General features: G+C 42.0%; 1 protein-coding gene across 2 annotated transcripts in view; it reads left to right on the top strand.

The window, feature by feature from the left end:
* Positions 1-17,903, top strand: part of ABHD2 (abhydrolase domain containing 2, acylglycerol lipase) — a 41,304-nt gene that overhangs the window by 463 nt on the left and 22,938 nt on the right. For both annotated transcript variants that reach the window (XM_080396214.1, XM_080396215.1), the window contains exons 2-3: positions 9,783-9,869; positions 10,683-10,883. In XM_080396214.1, the coding sequence (XP_080252340.1) occupies positions 10,690-10,883 (194 nt within the window). In that variant the 5' untranslated portion in view covers positions 9,783-9,869; positions 10,683-10,689. The remainder of the gene's footprint in view (positions 1-9,782; positions 9,870-10,682; positions 10,884-17,903) is intronic.

Here is a 17,903-nt window from a genome sequence, read left to right as displayed (position 1 = left end):
GTGCGGTGCCTCTCCCGCCGGGGCCGGGCGGCGTGGTGACGGCCTCCCCGTCGCTTTGTGGCGGTGTGAGGTTGTGTAGGGCAAGGAAAGCGGTGGTGCCGGCAGCCTGTGCCGGCAGGGAGAGACGGCTGAGGTGGGAAGCAATCGGGAGCTGAGTGCGGAGCAGCGGTCCTGAGGGCGATAGCTGTGTGAGTTAGAGCCGGGTGGGTTCTAGCTGAGATGTCCATCAGGTCACACTGCTCCCCCTAAATGATGCTTTTCTCCTCTGTTACTCCTGCTCCAAGGTCCTGACACTGCTGCTAACATTTTATAACAATTTTAGACTTCCTTTGATTGGTGAGTGCTATATACACCTGCTTGTCAGCCTGTGTGACAGGACTCTGCTCCGTTCTGCAGATTCATATATAACAGTCTATCGCAGTTGATGTTTTACAGCTGGTAAAGCCCTTACCTGATGCTTAACCTCTTTAAGGAGGTATGTTAGCAGCAGCTTTATTCCTACAGTTACAGCTGGAGGGGTTGCATTCTTACACAGGTCTTTTCAGAGAATTCATAACAGTTCCCTCATACTGTTGATGTACCGTTGTCAGTGGTGTGGCAAGTAATAAAAATTCCTGTCTGCCTCTTATAGATTGCTGTTTGGCTTCTGCAACACTGGTGCCTCCTTCTGTAACAAATGTTTGTGGCTTATTAAACAGCTAACTGGTACAGTGTGCTCATCTTAACATGCCTTGTCAATGATGATCATGCTCAGCCATGTTTATAATGCTTGGGTTGACAAGTTGTAGTCTTCCACTGATAGGGTGTTTGTAGAACACAGTTCAGCCATTTGTGTTTGTCATCTCATTTCCAGACCTTTGATAATGTGTATTTCCTGTGCAGGGAGCCTTGTTATTGACAGCTAGGCTCTGGTTGTTCTGTTGGTGTGTCTATTTCACCTTCTTTCCTAGATGCTTGCTTAGTTCCCATATCAAAGAAGTTGCATAAATTCTCTTGTCTCTTCTTGGATTAGTGGGTATGCAGTGTTTCTTATTATCCTAGCCATCATTTATTTCAGTCTCAAAGTCAGGAGTAAACAGGAAAGATCTTAAAGAACTTAAGAGTTAATGTTTGGGGGATTCTATTCTTCTGTCTTATTTTTTAAGAATGCTTTTATTTCAGGTTTTTCATGGGAGGTCCTCTGTGTTACTGAGTGATTTACTTGCATAGAGGATGAGGCTCACCTAAGATTGTGCCAGACTATCTTCTCTAGGGGTGGAAGAGATGTGGAGGTTTGGGATAAAACCTACCATCTTGCAAAACTGTTTCTGAAGAAGTTAAACTTAAAAAATAATTTGTTCTTCTTGTAAAAGCCTTTTTTCTATTCAGGGAATGAATAGCAGCTTAGGCTCTTAGTGTTTCATAAAGCTGCATTATTAAACTTGTCATGTGAAAGCCCAGAGATTAACATGCTGAAATAGTCACTGTTCTGAGATGTGGTACTAGGAAGGAGAGATGACAAAATACTATCATTTGTCCTTGACAAAGATATATGGAGAGGTTATCCAAATCTACTCAGTTCCAACCGTACATCTAGATGTAACTTGATGTACTATAGAAAATGATGGCTTTAGGGCAGTGATTCAAACAGTCTGTAGTTGTAGTTTGACCTCGCTTGATAATGGAAATGTTGTGGGCACTGCTGGATTCACATTGCTCTGTTACTCCCCTTTCTTGCTCTGTATCTCTGGCCTCTTCATTCTCACTTTAATGCCACCAGCTCTGGCAGTGCCAGAACTTAGGTTAACAAAGAGGATTTAGCAAAGTCTGTAGTAGGGGTGTACATGCCAGGGTCTGTGCTGCTAATTCCTGTTGAAAGGTGCAGGCATCAGCCTGAAACTGGTGTTTTTGACTTCTCAGCTAAAGCCTAAATCATCATAGTTCTGCTAATGTATTGGAGACTTCATCTACACTTTCGAGTTTCTCTGGAAGACCGTATTTCATGAGGTGTTAAACCTCTGAATTGCTATTCTTAATGTGCACTATAGATTAACTGAACTTCTGGGCAAGTATTTGCCCTTCACCCTAAATAGCTTGCAGAGATTAAGCTTAGATACAGTTAAAAAAATCTGATCAAACTCAGTTGATTGAGTTCAGTACCAAACAATTGATTTAATTTTAGTGTGCTAGGGCAGTCTGTCCTTATGGAGAAGCAAAATTCCACTTGCCCAACATGTGGGTGGCGGTGATGCTAATACTCAAGCAGCTATCTTAGCCTCTCCTAGCTCTGGGAAGGCTTGTGTGCCTGAGGGTTTGTCTTTTCTCCAGGTACATCAGTTGACTTGATAATAAAGATTGTCTCATACTGCCAGCCTTACCCTGCCAGCATCAGCCAGCAGTAGTTCAAAATGCTTTGCAAAGCAGTTCTGTACAAACCAGGTCCTTGAAACATCTTTGTGCCTGTGCTCTGTTAGAGGTAATGGCAGTGGAAGGAAGCATCATACTTGGCAATGTACAGACTTTCATCTGTATTTGTAGGTCAACCAAGAAGTGTAGTTGCCTAGCACTTACTCTACTGTTGAAAAATACTTGAGTTTCCCATCATCGTGGGTTGTCTGGCTAAAATAAATGGCAATGGCAACTTCCTCTAATATGGACTGAGCTTCTGCAGACACAAAATCCTTCTGAGACTTCTGATGTACTAGTTACTAATCCTTGAGCTACAGCCCTGTTCAGGGTATCAAGTACTCCAATAGCATAATATGGGCTCCTCATGGAAAGGGTCAGCTAGGACAAGTGACTGCCTAGTAGTGAGGAGTTCACTGTTCCATAGTGTGTCCTGCTTCTAAACTTATTTATATCTCTTTGAAGATGCTTTTGTGTAGAGATGCAGGTTCCAGAAATGTTGTGCTGAGGGTGTTCAAGCTGGCTGTCTCTTAACTGGAACACCCAGTTCTGTGGAGTGTTGCTTGTGCATATGTGAATATGAAAGATTGTACAAAGTGAGATAAACAGACGCACAGTCACTTACAGGGGGGGACACCCTTGGAAGAAGTAAGGAGAAAAGATTCTGACACATGTGCCTGTAATATCCTTAACCTCCCACTCAGATTCAGCAGGAGAGTGGGCAGTGTAGCTCCTTGGACTTTGAGTTGCTGGTGACTGCTCTAGTGCTCCAAAACCTCTGTTTTAATTGTCATTCTGGTAAAACTTGAGTATTCTGCAGTAGTGGTAGCTGTGTGTTGGTCACGTCCTGTCTCTTTGTATTTTGTTCTTTTGTCCTGAAGTGTTGCTGCTTCATTTTAATATAATTTTGTGAATTAAACTTCTCTAGCATGAGCCTTTTATCTTCATGGACATACTCTAAGGGAATGACTCTGCAAATCTTCTGTACTGCTGTGGAACAGAGCTGCTCATCAGGGGGGCAGTGGGAGCAGGAATAAACAAGGTCTTTAAAGACCTAAGAGTGAAGTGGCACCTCAGCTTTTGATCATGTTCAGATATAGGTGTTTTCAGACTGCTTGAACTGGACCAGTCTTGAACAAAGTTCACTTAGCTTTCTTAACTTGGGCTTTGGTGATAGATCAACTTTCCCTGCTGGGCAGCTAGTCTGGTGTGGAGCATGCTTCCCATGTATTAGGCTGTGCACCCTGTAGCTGAGCAAACAGCTCTGAGGTGCTTGGACTTTGGACTTCGTGATACTGTGGGGATAGAGGGGTTGGAGTCTAAAGGTAAATGAGGCTTTAACAATAGGATGCTACATTTCAAAATACAGTACAAGAATAGAGCAGACTCCTTCAGGGGGGTTTAGTCCGTAATGCAGTTTTTATTACCTCATTTTGTTATCTGTGGCTTCATGTTAGTAGCATTCCCTCAGCTGCTGATCACGGATTGTGGAGTTTTCTGCAATATGTTTATTCTGCCTCTTCCCTTGAGCTTAATGCTGCCTGCTGACAGTAAGCAAGTGACATCTGCTAATGCTGTAAGACTGGAAAGGTGTCAGCCTGTATTTCTTCTCTCTCAGTGCCTAAAAGTACACTTGACCTCTTCTAGGAGTAGCTGAAGCTCTGCCCTGTAGTTCCTTAGGGCAGAGGTTAGGGTGTGACAAAGTCCTGTCTCTGCAGTAATTGAATAATTGCTTATTTAAATAACATGAGCCTTTCATTTAAGATAAGATGTGATTAATTGATCTCTGGAGTCATCAGAGCCATGTCTTAGTTTAATCTTGTACATCAGGTGTGTGTGATAAAAGCTAGTGCAGTGTTTTTTCCATCAGAGACAAGCAGGAACCAGATAAGGTGACATACAGGGAGTCTATGTAGCAGCCTTATTAGATAATGTACAAAAGCTGCCTGTCATGCAGTGGAACCATTTTGATCAGTTAAAATGATACTATGAAGAAACAAAAGCAGTTCATGTAGTTGGAAGGAAGAGAAATTCAAGGCTCATTTGACTGTCAATTAACCTTCTCAGGGAAGTGAAAGACTTGTGAGTCTTTGGCCCTGTTGGCTATAGACTTATTCTTGGGTGCTTTCTTAAGCAAGCTGCCTTGGTGTGTATACCCAGCCCTCCTAGGTGTGTGGCTTGTGCTCTGAAGGTGTAGGACTTTCTCAAAGACAAAAAAAAGAAAAAAGCTCTAGTTAAAGGCACCTGTCTTTCTGGCTGTACTGATGGTGCCTTGTGCTGTGAACTTTGTCCCTGTAACCTCACAGTACCTCTAAATTTAGCGTATGAGCCAAGTATTGTATCTGATGAAAAGGTCAAATTCCATTAAAGGCAGCAGCCAAGAAATTCTTGTTAGAACATGGTGTAAACAGTACGTGCTGCTTTGTATACTCGCCAGCCAGCCGAACCCTGGCCTGGGTGCTGGTTCTCGCACAAGGTGGAGGGATTTGCATCAAGGACTTCCATGTGCTGTCCAAGTAATGTTCTTTTAAACATCCTTGTGATAGGATGTGTCAGTGTGCCCTCTATTTGGAGATAAAATGTCAGATGTCTGATGACTCTGGTGGAGGACTGCACTTTACTTCTCATGGCCACATCTAAACTGAACCTTAAGAGCTTGAAGTGCTCAGCTAATTCTTAATTATACACTCTACGCTTTGAGGTCTGAGACTTAGTTGGCTCTTAAATAGCCAGAAGTACTGAGTGATACATCAAGATGATCTCAGCATTTGCTTCTGACGTGTTCTCTTCTGAGCTACCACTGAAGATAATAGGAGGTTCTGCATGGGGTAAGCTTGGGCTGGTTAGATGCCAGTCTCAAGATAAGTGGTGTAATGCCTTGCTTTCTGTGTTAAGCTGAGGCATAGTACTGGTGTGGCCCTAAAATATAACTATAATTTTTTGGAGATCTTAAAGTACCAGTTTAAGCTTAACGCTTTTCTGTAAAAATAAAATCGCCTTTTATGAAACTGCCTGGTAAAAGGCAGGATACAGGACTGCGCAATAAATCTTGTGGTTTTCTTCTTGATTCCTTTTGCACAGGTTCCTGTACTCGTGTAGCTTGTGTGACCTCAGACTGTCCTTCAGTACTTTACAAAAACTTGATCTGGCAGCCTTTCCCATTCACACACCTTGCTTCAGAACCTTTCCCAGGTGTATACGTTCCCTATGTACATTTTCATCTGGATGGTGTCTAAACAATCTTTCTCTGCCTTTAAACCATTGGAAGCTCAGCAGTGTGACACATTTCTGTACATTTCTTGGAGTGAGATTTGAATAATATGCTGGCATAAAACTTGGCTTTGTTTAAAAACCTTTGTAGTGCTCTGACTTTCTGCCCTTTCCTTAATAAAGTTCCCTTCTCCACGATGTGGTTCTAAATATCTTACCTGGTAGTGACAGGCATGTAACTTCTGGTTTTGCGGTGTAACTTTCAGAAGAGGCATTAGCTTTGGTTGATATTAAAAGTGCTTAATTTCCTGGAAACACTCCCTAAAGAACTAATTTCAGTTCAATAGCCTTCTTTCTTCCCCCTTCAAAGAGGTGTGTGTGTGGGAGGAACTTATTTCTGATCTGAATCTGGCTGGGCACAACTCTTTAAAGTAGGATGTCTTGCTTTCCTCTTGTCTAGCAGAATTGCGTCAGTTTTGTTCCTCAAGCAGGCACCACAGATAAATAAAACCAGTCCAAGAAACGTCTGATAAGTTAACAAAGTCTGTCTGCTTCATGTGTCTAGAAACAGCCTGTGGCTCTTCTGAATCTTAGTGGGGAAGAGAGTACTATGTGACTTGGTAGAAGCTGTAAAAGGACAGGAAAGGGGACTTTTAAAGGCTTTCAGTGCTGGTCAGGCATGCTCCAGTGTTGTGGTGTCCAGCTGAGCTCTCACAGCACTAGTGTGCCAAACACTGACTGGTGGGAGGGCGTCTAGGAGGATTTTCTATCAAACTTAAGGTTTCTGGAAATGTGATTCCTTCAAGATTCTTCAGTGAATGTAATGGGGCATAAAATCTCTTGCTAGTGGAGCTGCTATTAAAGAGGCTGCTTTTACTGATGTCTGGGCAGTTGCACACAGCTGCATCTTTGCTTTAGCCCAAAGCATTTCATAATACTTCAGTGAAATGCGTCTGCCAGGCTTTCAGTTGCTCATTAAAAGGCCTGAGGGAAGGGTCCTATGGGAGTGGCTTCCTTTAATGCCTTTGCTTTTTTTAATGTTGGCTTTCCAGTATGCTGAGTCAGGCCCAGCCTGGGCATGGGTGTGGAGCTGTAATACCTGGTACTTAGCAAATCCTGTGTGTGCCCCATTGAGTCACAGGGTGAAGTGACTTCTGTCCCTGGAAGTCTCTTCTCCCTGGGAAACCTGGAACAGAAATGAATACAGGTCTCAGATTTGTTGTCAATTGTGAAATCGGTTACTATACAAGTCAATATCTTGATGATAGTTTTCCCAAAACCCAGTGCCTTTGAAAGGGTACATAAGAAATTTGCTGTAACTCTACTGGTGTGTGTTTGTATCTATCATTCCTGTCTGGAAAGGGGAAACATGGGGGGTATGTGTGTGTGTCTCATACTTGCACAGGTGAGGTACGCTCTTAACAGTAATGCTGAAGTGTTTCCTGTAACAGGATTTTCATCTCTTTATTTTGTGATGAAAGGGCAAATAAAAAGGCTTTACAAATCCAGCACTTGCTTTCTAGTGGTTGATTTTAGTTAGTCTTCAGTCACAAATGGGATGCAAGAATATTGCTTGAAAAGACTATCAATCTTTGGGGCTGTCATGGCTTTAATTATTTTAAAAAAGAATTGTACACTTAAGGTGCTTCAAATAACATCCTTGGCTCTAAGAGCTTCAGCTTCTTTGTGTTCCTCAATGTGGTTCTCAAACCCTGTGATGGATGAAAAGGCAGCCCTGATTGCTTCCACTGATATACTTACTGCCTTTTGCTAATTTTGTCTAGCCTGCTAAAAGTTAATCTTGTGTTCTGTGTGCAGAAAAGGCCAAATGTTTGTCTGTTTATATTAATGCTGACCCATTTAGAGGAGATACTAGATTAAAATTTGATTGGCTCAACACTGTGGTTGTCTGTCCTTTTTCGTAAACAGACAAGTTTATTGGGTCATTACAAAAAGGGTTTAACAAAACAGAAGCAAGGTGACCTCATCCCTGCTTTTAAATAGGGAGGCATTTGTCCTATGTGATTAGAGGCAGAGCTCTCAAATACATTTCAGTAAACTAAACCCTTAAAATCTTAGAGCACAGTGCTTTGGCTCAGCCCCTGCAAATCTGCTTTGGCTGAGATCAGGTCTGCTTAGGTCTTCAGAAATAACATATTCTAGAGGAAGTACCTGAAGTGCCACAGCTGGATCCATAGGGCATGGAGTTTATCAATCTAGTCTTCATGTACTAGATCATTACTTAGTTAATCACTGCAGACTAGACAGCTGTGCAACTGCAGCAACAGTGCCAACTTTGTTAGCTATGCACAGACTGATCTGAGCTTTTACATAAAGATTCTGACAAAACCATGAACCTCTAGCACGTCTGAAGTGTGTAAATTCATTGAATGTGTATTTAGACTGTGTAAAATGGAAAAACACTAGCTCACAGTTGTTAAAGCATAATCCTGCCTACCAACAGCTGACTTTTCTGAAAGTAACTCCAAGTTAGTGTACTTTCTTTTAAGGTAGTGACAGGCTAAAATGAGATATAGAAGTATCAGAAAAGATGTGGTGTGTCTGTAATCTGAAGATTATGTAGGACAGGAGAGAAGCTCTCTCTCGGAGATAAAGCTTAGTTGGATCAGTTATATTGAGTCATGAGTACAAAATGCTAATGACTAACTGTGCCCAGTTTTCTTTTTTACTAATTCACTAATAATGTGAAAGCTGTAAACAAACTAGCTTCAAATCCCAGTGGCAGGAAAGCCTTGGGTAACTTTTCTATTAGTATCTGTATTTTCTAAACAAAACAACGAAACAGATGCCAGCATAATTTCTGGGATTTCCAGCTGGGGAAGATTTGCTCAAGCACTTGGTTGTCTTGGAGTTCAGGAATTTGGTCTACTCTTCTGCCAGTTGTACCTTCCCTGAAGAAGCAATTGCTGTAGCTTGCCTGTTGTCTCCTACACAGCTGGCAGTGGTGTTGGTGAAAGTCTACTAAGTATGGAAGTGAGGTAACATATTACAACTTGGCACTGTACTCAAACTCTTCACTGAGACACATAATACCAATGTAATCTTCTGATTAGAAGAATAAATGGCTTTTTGTAACCCACTCCTTTCCCTTCTACTGTGAAGCTCAGAATTGGAAAATAGAAGCTTCAAAGTAGTCCAGTATTAAAAGTCTGCTCTCCTGCAATGCACATGATTATGGTGGCAAAAACTTGCAGCTTTCCAGCTGTTGATCAGTAGCTGTCAGACTTGTTTTCTTCCAAGGGGTTTTGGTGCAACTGCATTGAGTACAGAAAGTACTTCTGCAGTTTTGCCTTCCTGCTAGGAAGAAGAGTAAGGCTTTGGTATGGCCTGTCCTGTTGGGGTCTTTTCAAAGGTAGAAGCAACAGCCATGGTAGAGAGTAGACTGTTCTGGGGCATTTTCCTGGAAGCTCCAATTCCCCAGTGGTTTGCTGTGTCTGTAGGGAATCCAGTTCTAATTGTAAATGCCATTTAATGTTTTTATGGTTACAGACTGAAAGCTATCTCTCTTCTAGAGCCATCATCAAACTCTTGCAACAATCCTTGTGCATGTGCACTAGTGTTAATTAGGTGGCTGTATCTAAGCCTCCTGGTGGCTCTGTCTTGTTGAAGTGTGGTATGTTGTAATGTCTCAAAAAGCAAGTGTGGGAATGAGCAGAGACTTGTTTACAAGCTTCCGTCTGTAGGAGTGAGCTGCCTTGCTAAGCCTTGTAGAAGTAGCAGGAAACTTCTTTCAGACTGGCTTCACACTTCAGTAACAGTGTTCCCTCTAGCCTTTTAAACGTGAAGGGGTTTGGGTAGCTTTTGTAACTGGGGACAATGTCAATGTCTTGCAAAGATAGTGGCTGTGATCTTCTGGAATTTCATAGCTTGGCTTTCCTCTGAAGTTGTGCTAGTTCTCATTATTGCTTCTGTGTCTCTCTGCTCATGAAGGTGTATTTCCATACTGCAGATGAATTAATATGCTCTATGCAACTGATCTAGTCTGGAAACTGTCCACAAGCAAAAGATTTCTGATGCAAATGGATCACAGTTGAAGCGGTTGTGACTGAATACACAAAACTGCAATATCTGTGATGGGACCTTTGCATAAGTTTGTGCTCTTCCCTGGCAGCTGGGAGATGCAGCCTTATCAAGTAATAATCAATTTGCTTTTCCTCTCCTCACAGGGTAACTTGGGTAGCACGTGGATCCAGGTGGTGACAATTCTGCTGTGGACTGGCAATTATTTCTAGCTTGGATAAAAAGTGAAATTGGTAAGACTTGATAGTTGGGGTTAACTTACTGGGGTTAACCATGTGACTGAGGAAAAATGCAGGGAAAAATCTGCCCCTTCAGCATGAATGATATGTCCCTGTAATAACTGCAGCCAGCTGTTAGAAATGTATCTTCAAATGAAGCTGGGTCAGTTTAAGAATCTGATTTCAAGAATGAAGGATACTGTTATATCTTGAGATTTTTAATTCTCTCCCCCATTTCCTTTACTGTAAAGCCCTTGAAAGACTAGATGTTAATCTAGTGCTCCTTCAGCTGCAGAACTACAGTGAATTAAAAGAAATGCTGGAGTCACTGGTACATAGTGACCACCTTGAATAGATGGAGTTAGTACTAGTATTCTCATGGAGTTGCAAAATTCAGGCTAAGGAACTAACACAGTAGTTCTTTCAGAAACACCCACCCAAAGCTGCTGATGTGCCTTTATAGCCTGGCTCTTCATTCAGCTTCCATTTGAGCTGGATAGTCCTTGCCAAGATGCTGAAAGTATTGACTGGCTGCAGACTGTAGGGTTTGACACCTGAGACACTGTTGCAGTTCTAGTGCAGCACTGATCAGGAATAAATTTCCTTCTCAGTTGATCATCCAGCTTCTATTTCTTGTGGTGGTTAGGGTGGTTGATCAAAATAAACTTCCTTTCATCTTAGAAGTTGCTAGTCTGAGTTGATATGCTAGGACTTTTGTAGCAGTGTTAACTGGCAAATTTAGGTGGTTAGCACAGTCTTAAGGTGGCAGTTGATATTTGTATCCAATGCTATATTGCAAAAGCTTTACTGTTTTTTTTTAATCTCCAGGCTCAAAATGAGTGCGATGTTGGAAACCCCTGAGCTGCCAGCAGTGTTTGATGGGGTGAAGCTAGCTGCAGTTGCTGCTGTTCTGTATGTCATTGTTCGCTGCTTGAATTTAAAAAGCCCAACTGCCCCTCCTGAACTCATTTACCAGGACTCTGCTTTGGCCTGCTTTCTACTCAAATCCTGCCCACTTTTGACCAAAGAGTAAGTAGTGTGTCTTTTCCTCTTGACCTGTGTTACAGGGAGAAGAGCTGCGCTTAACCATTCTTCTGCCTAGTGTGTTTCTTAAACCTGGGTGCAAATGAATGTCAGGGTATTGTCTTAATAAAATAAACCTGCTTCAAGTTAAGCATTTCACTATTGTTGGTGTCTTGGGTACTTGGGTTTAGGACCGAGCCTTGTGCAGGGCTCTTCATGGTTGTATAGAAAAAGCCATCCCTGTCCCTCTGCAGTATGCTGATACTGTACTGTGTAGCCCACTGTTTCTGGGAATGGGGGGTGGGGTGGGGGTGGATGCAGTCAGCACTTGTTCCTCTTCATGTACTTTCTGTTAGGGAAGAAATCTCTTTGGGCTCACAAGAAGGAAACACTGTCGTGGTGTGGCTGTGTACTTACAGTGAACACAGGGATGGCAGCTTTAGCGTGCCTACTCTTACCTGAAGTGCCTTAACTTGATTGAAGACTAATGAAATTTATTACTGGGTAGAGCACGTCATCATAACTAGTTTAATAAAGTAATGACATACTGGAGAACTCTAAGTCTGTTGAATCCACTTTCAAATTGACCTTATGTCAACTATGTATTTGAGCGGGTTGATCCTTTACCTTCCATTCTAGGACCTCCAGAGTTAGTGCAGCTGCCCTTACTTTCACCAATAATATGAAGCATTTGCTACAATTCCATGAGGCTTTGGAGGGACAAGGACTTTGATTATGGTATTTCTCTTCTGCAATCATTTTGAAAACTTGCAAGTCCTATTTAGGAGCCCTAAATACATCAATTATCTAGTAAGTGCTGAGTGCAGCTGCATGAACCTTCCTTTTGGATCTCAAAACTCAAGCTGGCTTAATGATAGTCATTCTAGGGAAGATGTGAAGCTTTTAGCAGTGCTGTTAGGTGCCTTGATTACATAAGATGTAAGATCTTAGCCATAGGATCTGTAAACTCCTAGAGGAAGCAAAGCATTATCCATTTAAAATTGGAGCCCCGAGAGGGTTCCCTGCTGCCCTCTGAGTTTGGTAGTAACATAAGTGTGTGTGTTAAAGCTGAGCAATGAAATTGGATTCTTGATTATGTCTAGTGCCTTAACTGCAAAGCAGTTGCTTCCGTAAAAAATACACTAATGAGGTTCTAGTTACTTGGTGCCTTGTCATCTCAGTGTTGGCGCTCCAGATTGACATGTCCCTAGTTGCTGAAAGAGCAAGCGTGAAGCTGTGCTGATTACCAGTCTTGAAGGCATATTAGTATCAGGCTAGTCTTTGAAATAGATTGTAAGTCAATTCAAAGTTGGTTTTGCTCCTGTTTCAGCTCTGTTCTTATAGCACAAGCTCCTAGGGCTACTGTATTAGAGCCATATTTTTGACTTTCACTCAGCTGGAGAACATAGCATTCCCCAAGGAGTGAAAACACAGAACATGTCTAAATTGCAGTACATCTGTTGTGCATTAATTGCAGGAGTGAAGAGCTTCTTGTGGAATCCTAGTGTTATGTGTAGTCTTGGGTTATTTGCTTTCTCTGGATCGGCTGAGCTCAGGCTTGCCAGCTTCTCTGAGAGCTGTAGCAGTGATTACCAACACATGGTTCTTGGGTAGAACAGTGTCTGAAAGGCTTGTGTGACCCCAGGAAATACACTCAGCTGAAACAAACTAGAAAAAAAGTGTCAATAGGTGGTAGTTCAGTCTTGTTAGCTCTATACCTATGCTAGGGAAGACAGGAATATAATTGCTGTCAGGGACTGAAAAGAGGTAAGTCAATGTGTATGTGGTTATTTTTTTCTATACTAGTGATGTTATCACAGACCTTTTTTAATACAGAAATTTTAAAAATCAAATAAATCCTGTCTTTAGGCATGAAAGTCACCTGGAGGCTGAAGGGGAACAAACATATTTCAATTCCTGCAATTATGCATGAAACAGTTTGTAGGATTAATTAGCAAAAACCTATGTGAAAACAGATTGTGCCATACTCCACTGGAAAAAATCTTGCAAGGCTTTGATTACTTGCTAATTATTCTGAGTGTTAGGAAAGCTGATTAAGCAGCTCTTTTCAAATTCTACCATGAAAGCAAAATAAGTAGCCCAGCAATCCCTCCTGCTGTATCAGTACTAGGTTTGTTGCAAGATCTGCTATAAGACCAGTTCTTCTGTACCATTGAGAACTGGCTTTCAGAGCTGGTTTGTTCAGCTCCCTTATGCTTAAGGGAGGAAGGGGTGAGAGGGTATTGCTGGAAAAACCAAGGTGGCAGGCAGAAAGCAGAAACAAGCAAAGTTACTTTATCTGTGCAGCTGTTCAAAAATACTTGGAAAAAACACTTTTGGATTTTTTCCCCTTTGTGGCACCATCTTCACCTATGGACTTAATCAATATATTGTAACCATAGCGTCATTCTGTAAGCCAAGTGGTGGTGGATGAATTATTTAAGAACTTTGGATATAAAATTGCCTGAGATGGCTGTGTGCCAGGTACCTTGTACTTGCAGATGTTAGCACTGCTTTTTACAGTTCTCTAAGCTGCTAGAAGCTTTCTATGTACCTGTTAAACACTGGTAAGCAAGAGACTGTCTTCCTAGTCTTCTTTTTCTGTCTTACTTCTATTTCCCTTCCTCTACTACCCTGTGGCCAGCTCTGTACTTCGGTTTACCAAGTGGAGTAGCATAATCGGGCCATTTTTCATTCAAAGAACTGCTTATTGCATAGAAGTTCTTGCAGATCAGCACAGCTGTTGGTGCCCTCAAGCACTCGGGCCTAGCCCTTGGCTGCAGCTGTCTCTTTTTTTCTGTCTTTCAGATTGGTACAGAAAGTCTGCCATTTGCTCTTATTCCTGTAGAAATGCAGCATTGGCTCTTTGATTCATGGGGACAGATTTTTGGCGAGTGCTTGTGGTACTGGACTGGACATTTTTTTGGCTGATGCCAATTTCTTCTGCCATCAAGAGTGCGTGTGTATCTTTATGTAGAGGCAAGGCACAAGTGTCATCCTTATTGAAAATAATTACCCTTGCTGTCTGCATGCTTTTATCTATTAGTAAAGGCAAGTTTTGCAAAGACTGAGGCAAATGACTGTCAAGCCTGTTAGTAAACACTGTCAAAGATCTAGCCTAGATCCTTCTTATCCTTTGTTTGCACGGTAACCTATACTGGATAAGCAGGCTGCCTGGTACCAGAAGACTTCTTTTGCGCTGTCATTGCTGTTCTCCTAGATGCAAGGAGACAAGTAGTCAGAAAAACTGTCTTCAAGCTTTTCAGTGTTCCTTTTCTTCCACCTAATAGCAAACAGTGTTTGATTCCTGTCAACTCCTTGGTGTTTTACCCTGGGAGGAACACTTCCAGGAGAATAATAAACTAGAAGAGCAGTATTACTCCTGAAGCTTTGGCAGGTGAACATGTTGAGAGGTAGAGAAGAATGGCAGCTCCCTACTGGTAAGCTGGAACATTGACCCTGGGGGGAGAAGCCCCCTCGGCAGGTATTAGTCCTTGCTGGGTGCTCTGCTGGGGCATTGGCAGCAGCCTGCTGTTCTCCAGCTGTTCCCAGCAGGGAAGATGTGCTGTAATACTTGTGCCCTGTTTTGACTAGAAGACTTCTTGTAGACACTGAAGGCTGAGGAAGGGTGTGATGGGCACTTTACTAAATAAAAGCTGCCTAAATTGAGAAGGAGGTAGTTTAACCCAGGAGGCCAGTCTGTACTTTTAAGTAATTCTGACTTCACACAGTTTCCAGGGGCAGCAGATACTTCTCCACTTACGTTAGCCTCTTTTTCAGAGACTCATGGGACATGGAAGCTCTTGTAAGCTGCTTTAAATTTTTGCTCTTACATATTTGTGTCTTCATCACATAGAACAGTCTGAGCTGATGCAGAAAAACCTGCTTTCTACATATTTGGGGAGGGGGCTGAACCCTGCAGACTTGGAGGTGCTTTCTTGATTGCAATTAAAATTGCATTCTCTAGAATCAAACAAGGGTCAAGGTTTGGTTTGCAAAGCATCCTTTAAATACCTTCAAACTGCTCTGTAAAGGGGGGAAAATAACCTGTCGCCTGCTGTAATACAGGTGGCTGTTCTTGGGGTGTCCCCTGACACAGACAAATTGTAGGCTCTGCTTTCTTGCCATCAGTATCCAGTGCACATCAAAGTGATGTAAGAGTTAATCTTTAAAGTGTTAATCTCCTCAGATGAAATGAAGTAATGCTCCAGAAATAAGCCCGTTGCTGAACTTCCATTGCAGTTCTTTGAGGACCTGAATGCTGATGCTTGCTAATAAAAATAGCACAGTTTTCATGTGCTTTGTGTGAGCTGCTTATACAGCTGCTGCTTTCCTAAATTCCTGCATACTGGGCATGTACATGTTCTAAAATTATAATCTGCTACCTAAGACCCACTAAAACAATCTACAATCATGTGTTGGAAGTCTTTTAAGTATTAAAATGCTAGGAGGATGTTTGTGAAATGCTTAGGAATTCTCTTGCTCTCGGGCACTGTTGTGGACCTATCAGGATCTCGGGCTGTGCTGCACAGCTGAAACACAGCATTTGGAGCTAAAACATTAGCATTTATGAGCAGATTTATGTAACTGGCTGTGAATTCATTTAGCCAGTTAAGGCTGATGAGCTCTGTACTTGTTGTGCCATTGTAAGTCAGCTTCCATAGTGACTGTCATCCCCAGACCTGTTCTTGTCTGCCTTCTGTTGCAGAATCCTGTTACTGGAAGTTATAGGACTGGCTACTGGAAGCCATAACTAGCTGTGTCAAATATTTATCTTTACTTAGTGCTTGGTATCTGTGGTGCAGCTGACCAAATCAAAACAGGAAAGTGAGTCAGCTAAAAGCCTTTGGGTCTGGAGCAAACTAGGAAGCTTTTTTTACCTCCTAAGTTATCAGTACTTGCTTGTCTGTGGTATTGTAGTACATCATTCTTGTCCTCATGTGGACATGTATATACATTTTTAGTAAGAGGTCTTCCTGATGACTGCTCAGCTCCTGTCATTTGTAAACTGCTACAGTGGAAATGCTGCTTATAGACATGGTGTCTGTGCCTGGGCGCTCATACATCTGTGCCAGCTGTTCTGGAACAGGGTACACAGAGGAATACGTAGTGACTCATCTCAGTACAGTGACATTTGCGGTGCTGGGGTAGTCTTTACAGTATACCGCTTTGGTTTATAGCAGGTGTTATAGAGAAGCTCAAGTCTGTCATGTCCTTGAACACTTTCACTGTTTCTACTTAATATCAATGCCAGAGGGAAGCCACCTGCTTTAGGAGTGAGGGCCCCTTGTTTGGCAGACATGGTTAAATTTAGCCGTAGTGATAGTTTTAGCAGAAATCTGAAGGGCAATGCTTGAATGCTCCTTAAACTGAATACTACTTAGTTGTTCAGTCTGTATGATATCTAGCTTGTGTTTCCATGTGTTACACCCTGCTGAGCTTGTTTTCTTAAGGTAAGCCATAAGAAAAATACCCTGAGTACATGTTCTCCTGCCTACAAGGATGATTGTTTTAAAGGAGCATCTCTTTTCAGCTGTTTGCCATGAGGAATGTTGGCTTAGCTACAAAACAGTCTGTGCTGGCTATTACTATCAGCACTGGACAGCTAGGTTTTTTTCCAGCTGAGTTGAGGATGAAAATGTCTCAAACGTTTTTTTACATAACCTAGATTTTATTTAACCCTATTATCAGATTTGCGCTTTAAGAGGGTGAAGTCTTGCACAATTCCTGGCAAGCTTTTTTCCCTCACCAGTGTGGTGTCATGCACCTTCATGATTGAAGAGTTCTTTGTGCTCTCTTCTTTGAATAGTTTTACTAAAAGCAAGCTGAAAGTCCAGATGTCTTGTCCTTCAAAACTGTACAGTCTTGCACTGTTATGCTCAGTACTTGGTCTTATACACTTTGTCTCACTGAAATATGCAGATAGAAGTCACTTATAGGAAGAGTTTCAAAAAAAATTTGTGTATTGCTGAAATAGTGTCAGCAGCAATAGTCTGACAGGCAGATCATATGCCTGATTGTGCTATAGATTATAAGGATGCCTTGCAAAGTCAAACTTGGCCCTCAGCTGAGGACAGCTTTTACTGGAATGCAATGATGCAGAGGCATCACTTTGTTACTGTCAAGGCTTTATAGGGTTTTGTAGTAGTTTAGGTTGGCAACTTGTCATGGTAAATGAAGGTCTAATATTTTTAATAGCTGCTTGCTTTTGCATCAGTCTGGTAAAGTGAGTTATCTGTCTTAGCTTTTCACTGATCATGCAGGATGTATGCAATCTGGCCAACTTCTTTATCCTTCCCTGTTGAGGTCTTGTGATGTTTAGTCTCCCAGAGTCTGGATACTTAAAGAATTTTAGGGTATATATGTCACCACAAGCCTATTGCTTGAAGGCTGATGTGCAGTAGTAAAAGAAAAGTGAGAATAAAGCCCTGAAATACATGCAAGTGTTAGAGCAGCAGCTTGTGAACTGTTTTATTTTTAAATGCAAACATAACATGTTTAAGTATGACTAACTGGGAGTAACAAATCTCTGCATCAGAGTACTGTCCTATGCACATTACTCATGCTGGAACGACCTTTGGATATTTTTCTAGAGGAGTGTAGTTACATGTAGACTGACTAACGCTAATGTGTCTTTGCAGGCAGTGTGACGCCTAAACAACTTACTGGAGTTAATATAGAAAATAAACTGAGCGTTTATTTGCTTGGTCTATAGGCTGCTCAGAAACACAAGGTTCTGCACTCTGAAGGGAGCAAGCAGTGAATGCACCCATGTCTGTAAGGCTTCACACAGTTTTAGCTTTGAGGGAAATGTGGATCCTACAGGTATAATTTGTCCATCAGTATGGATGGAATCACAGGGGATTCCTGCCTTGGTTTTACTATTTCCTTTAATGAAGAGCATACCAATGAAACTGTATATGCTGTTTGGCTATGTGTAGTGTAAAGGTTTGACTTACTGAAGATCAGTACTTCAGGTAACTTCCAGATGAGTTATCTGAAGGCAGGCTGGGGGGGAGGGTTTCC

The sequence above is a fragment of the Falco punctatus genome (assembly GCF_963210335.1).
Source record: "Falco punctatus genome assembly, chromosome: 7".
In the NCBI taxonomy this organism is placed as follows: Eukaryota; Metazoa; Chordata; class Aves; order Falconiformes; family Falconidae; genus Falco; species Falco punctatus.
Note: the sequence above shows the minus strand (reverse complement) of the source record. Positions and strands in the feature narration are given on the sequence as shown.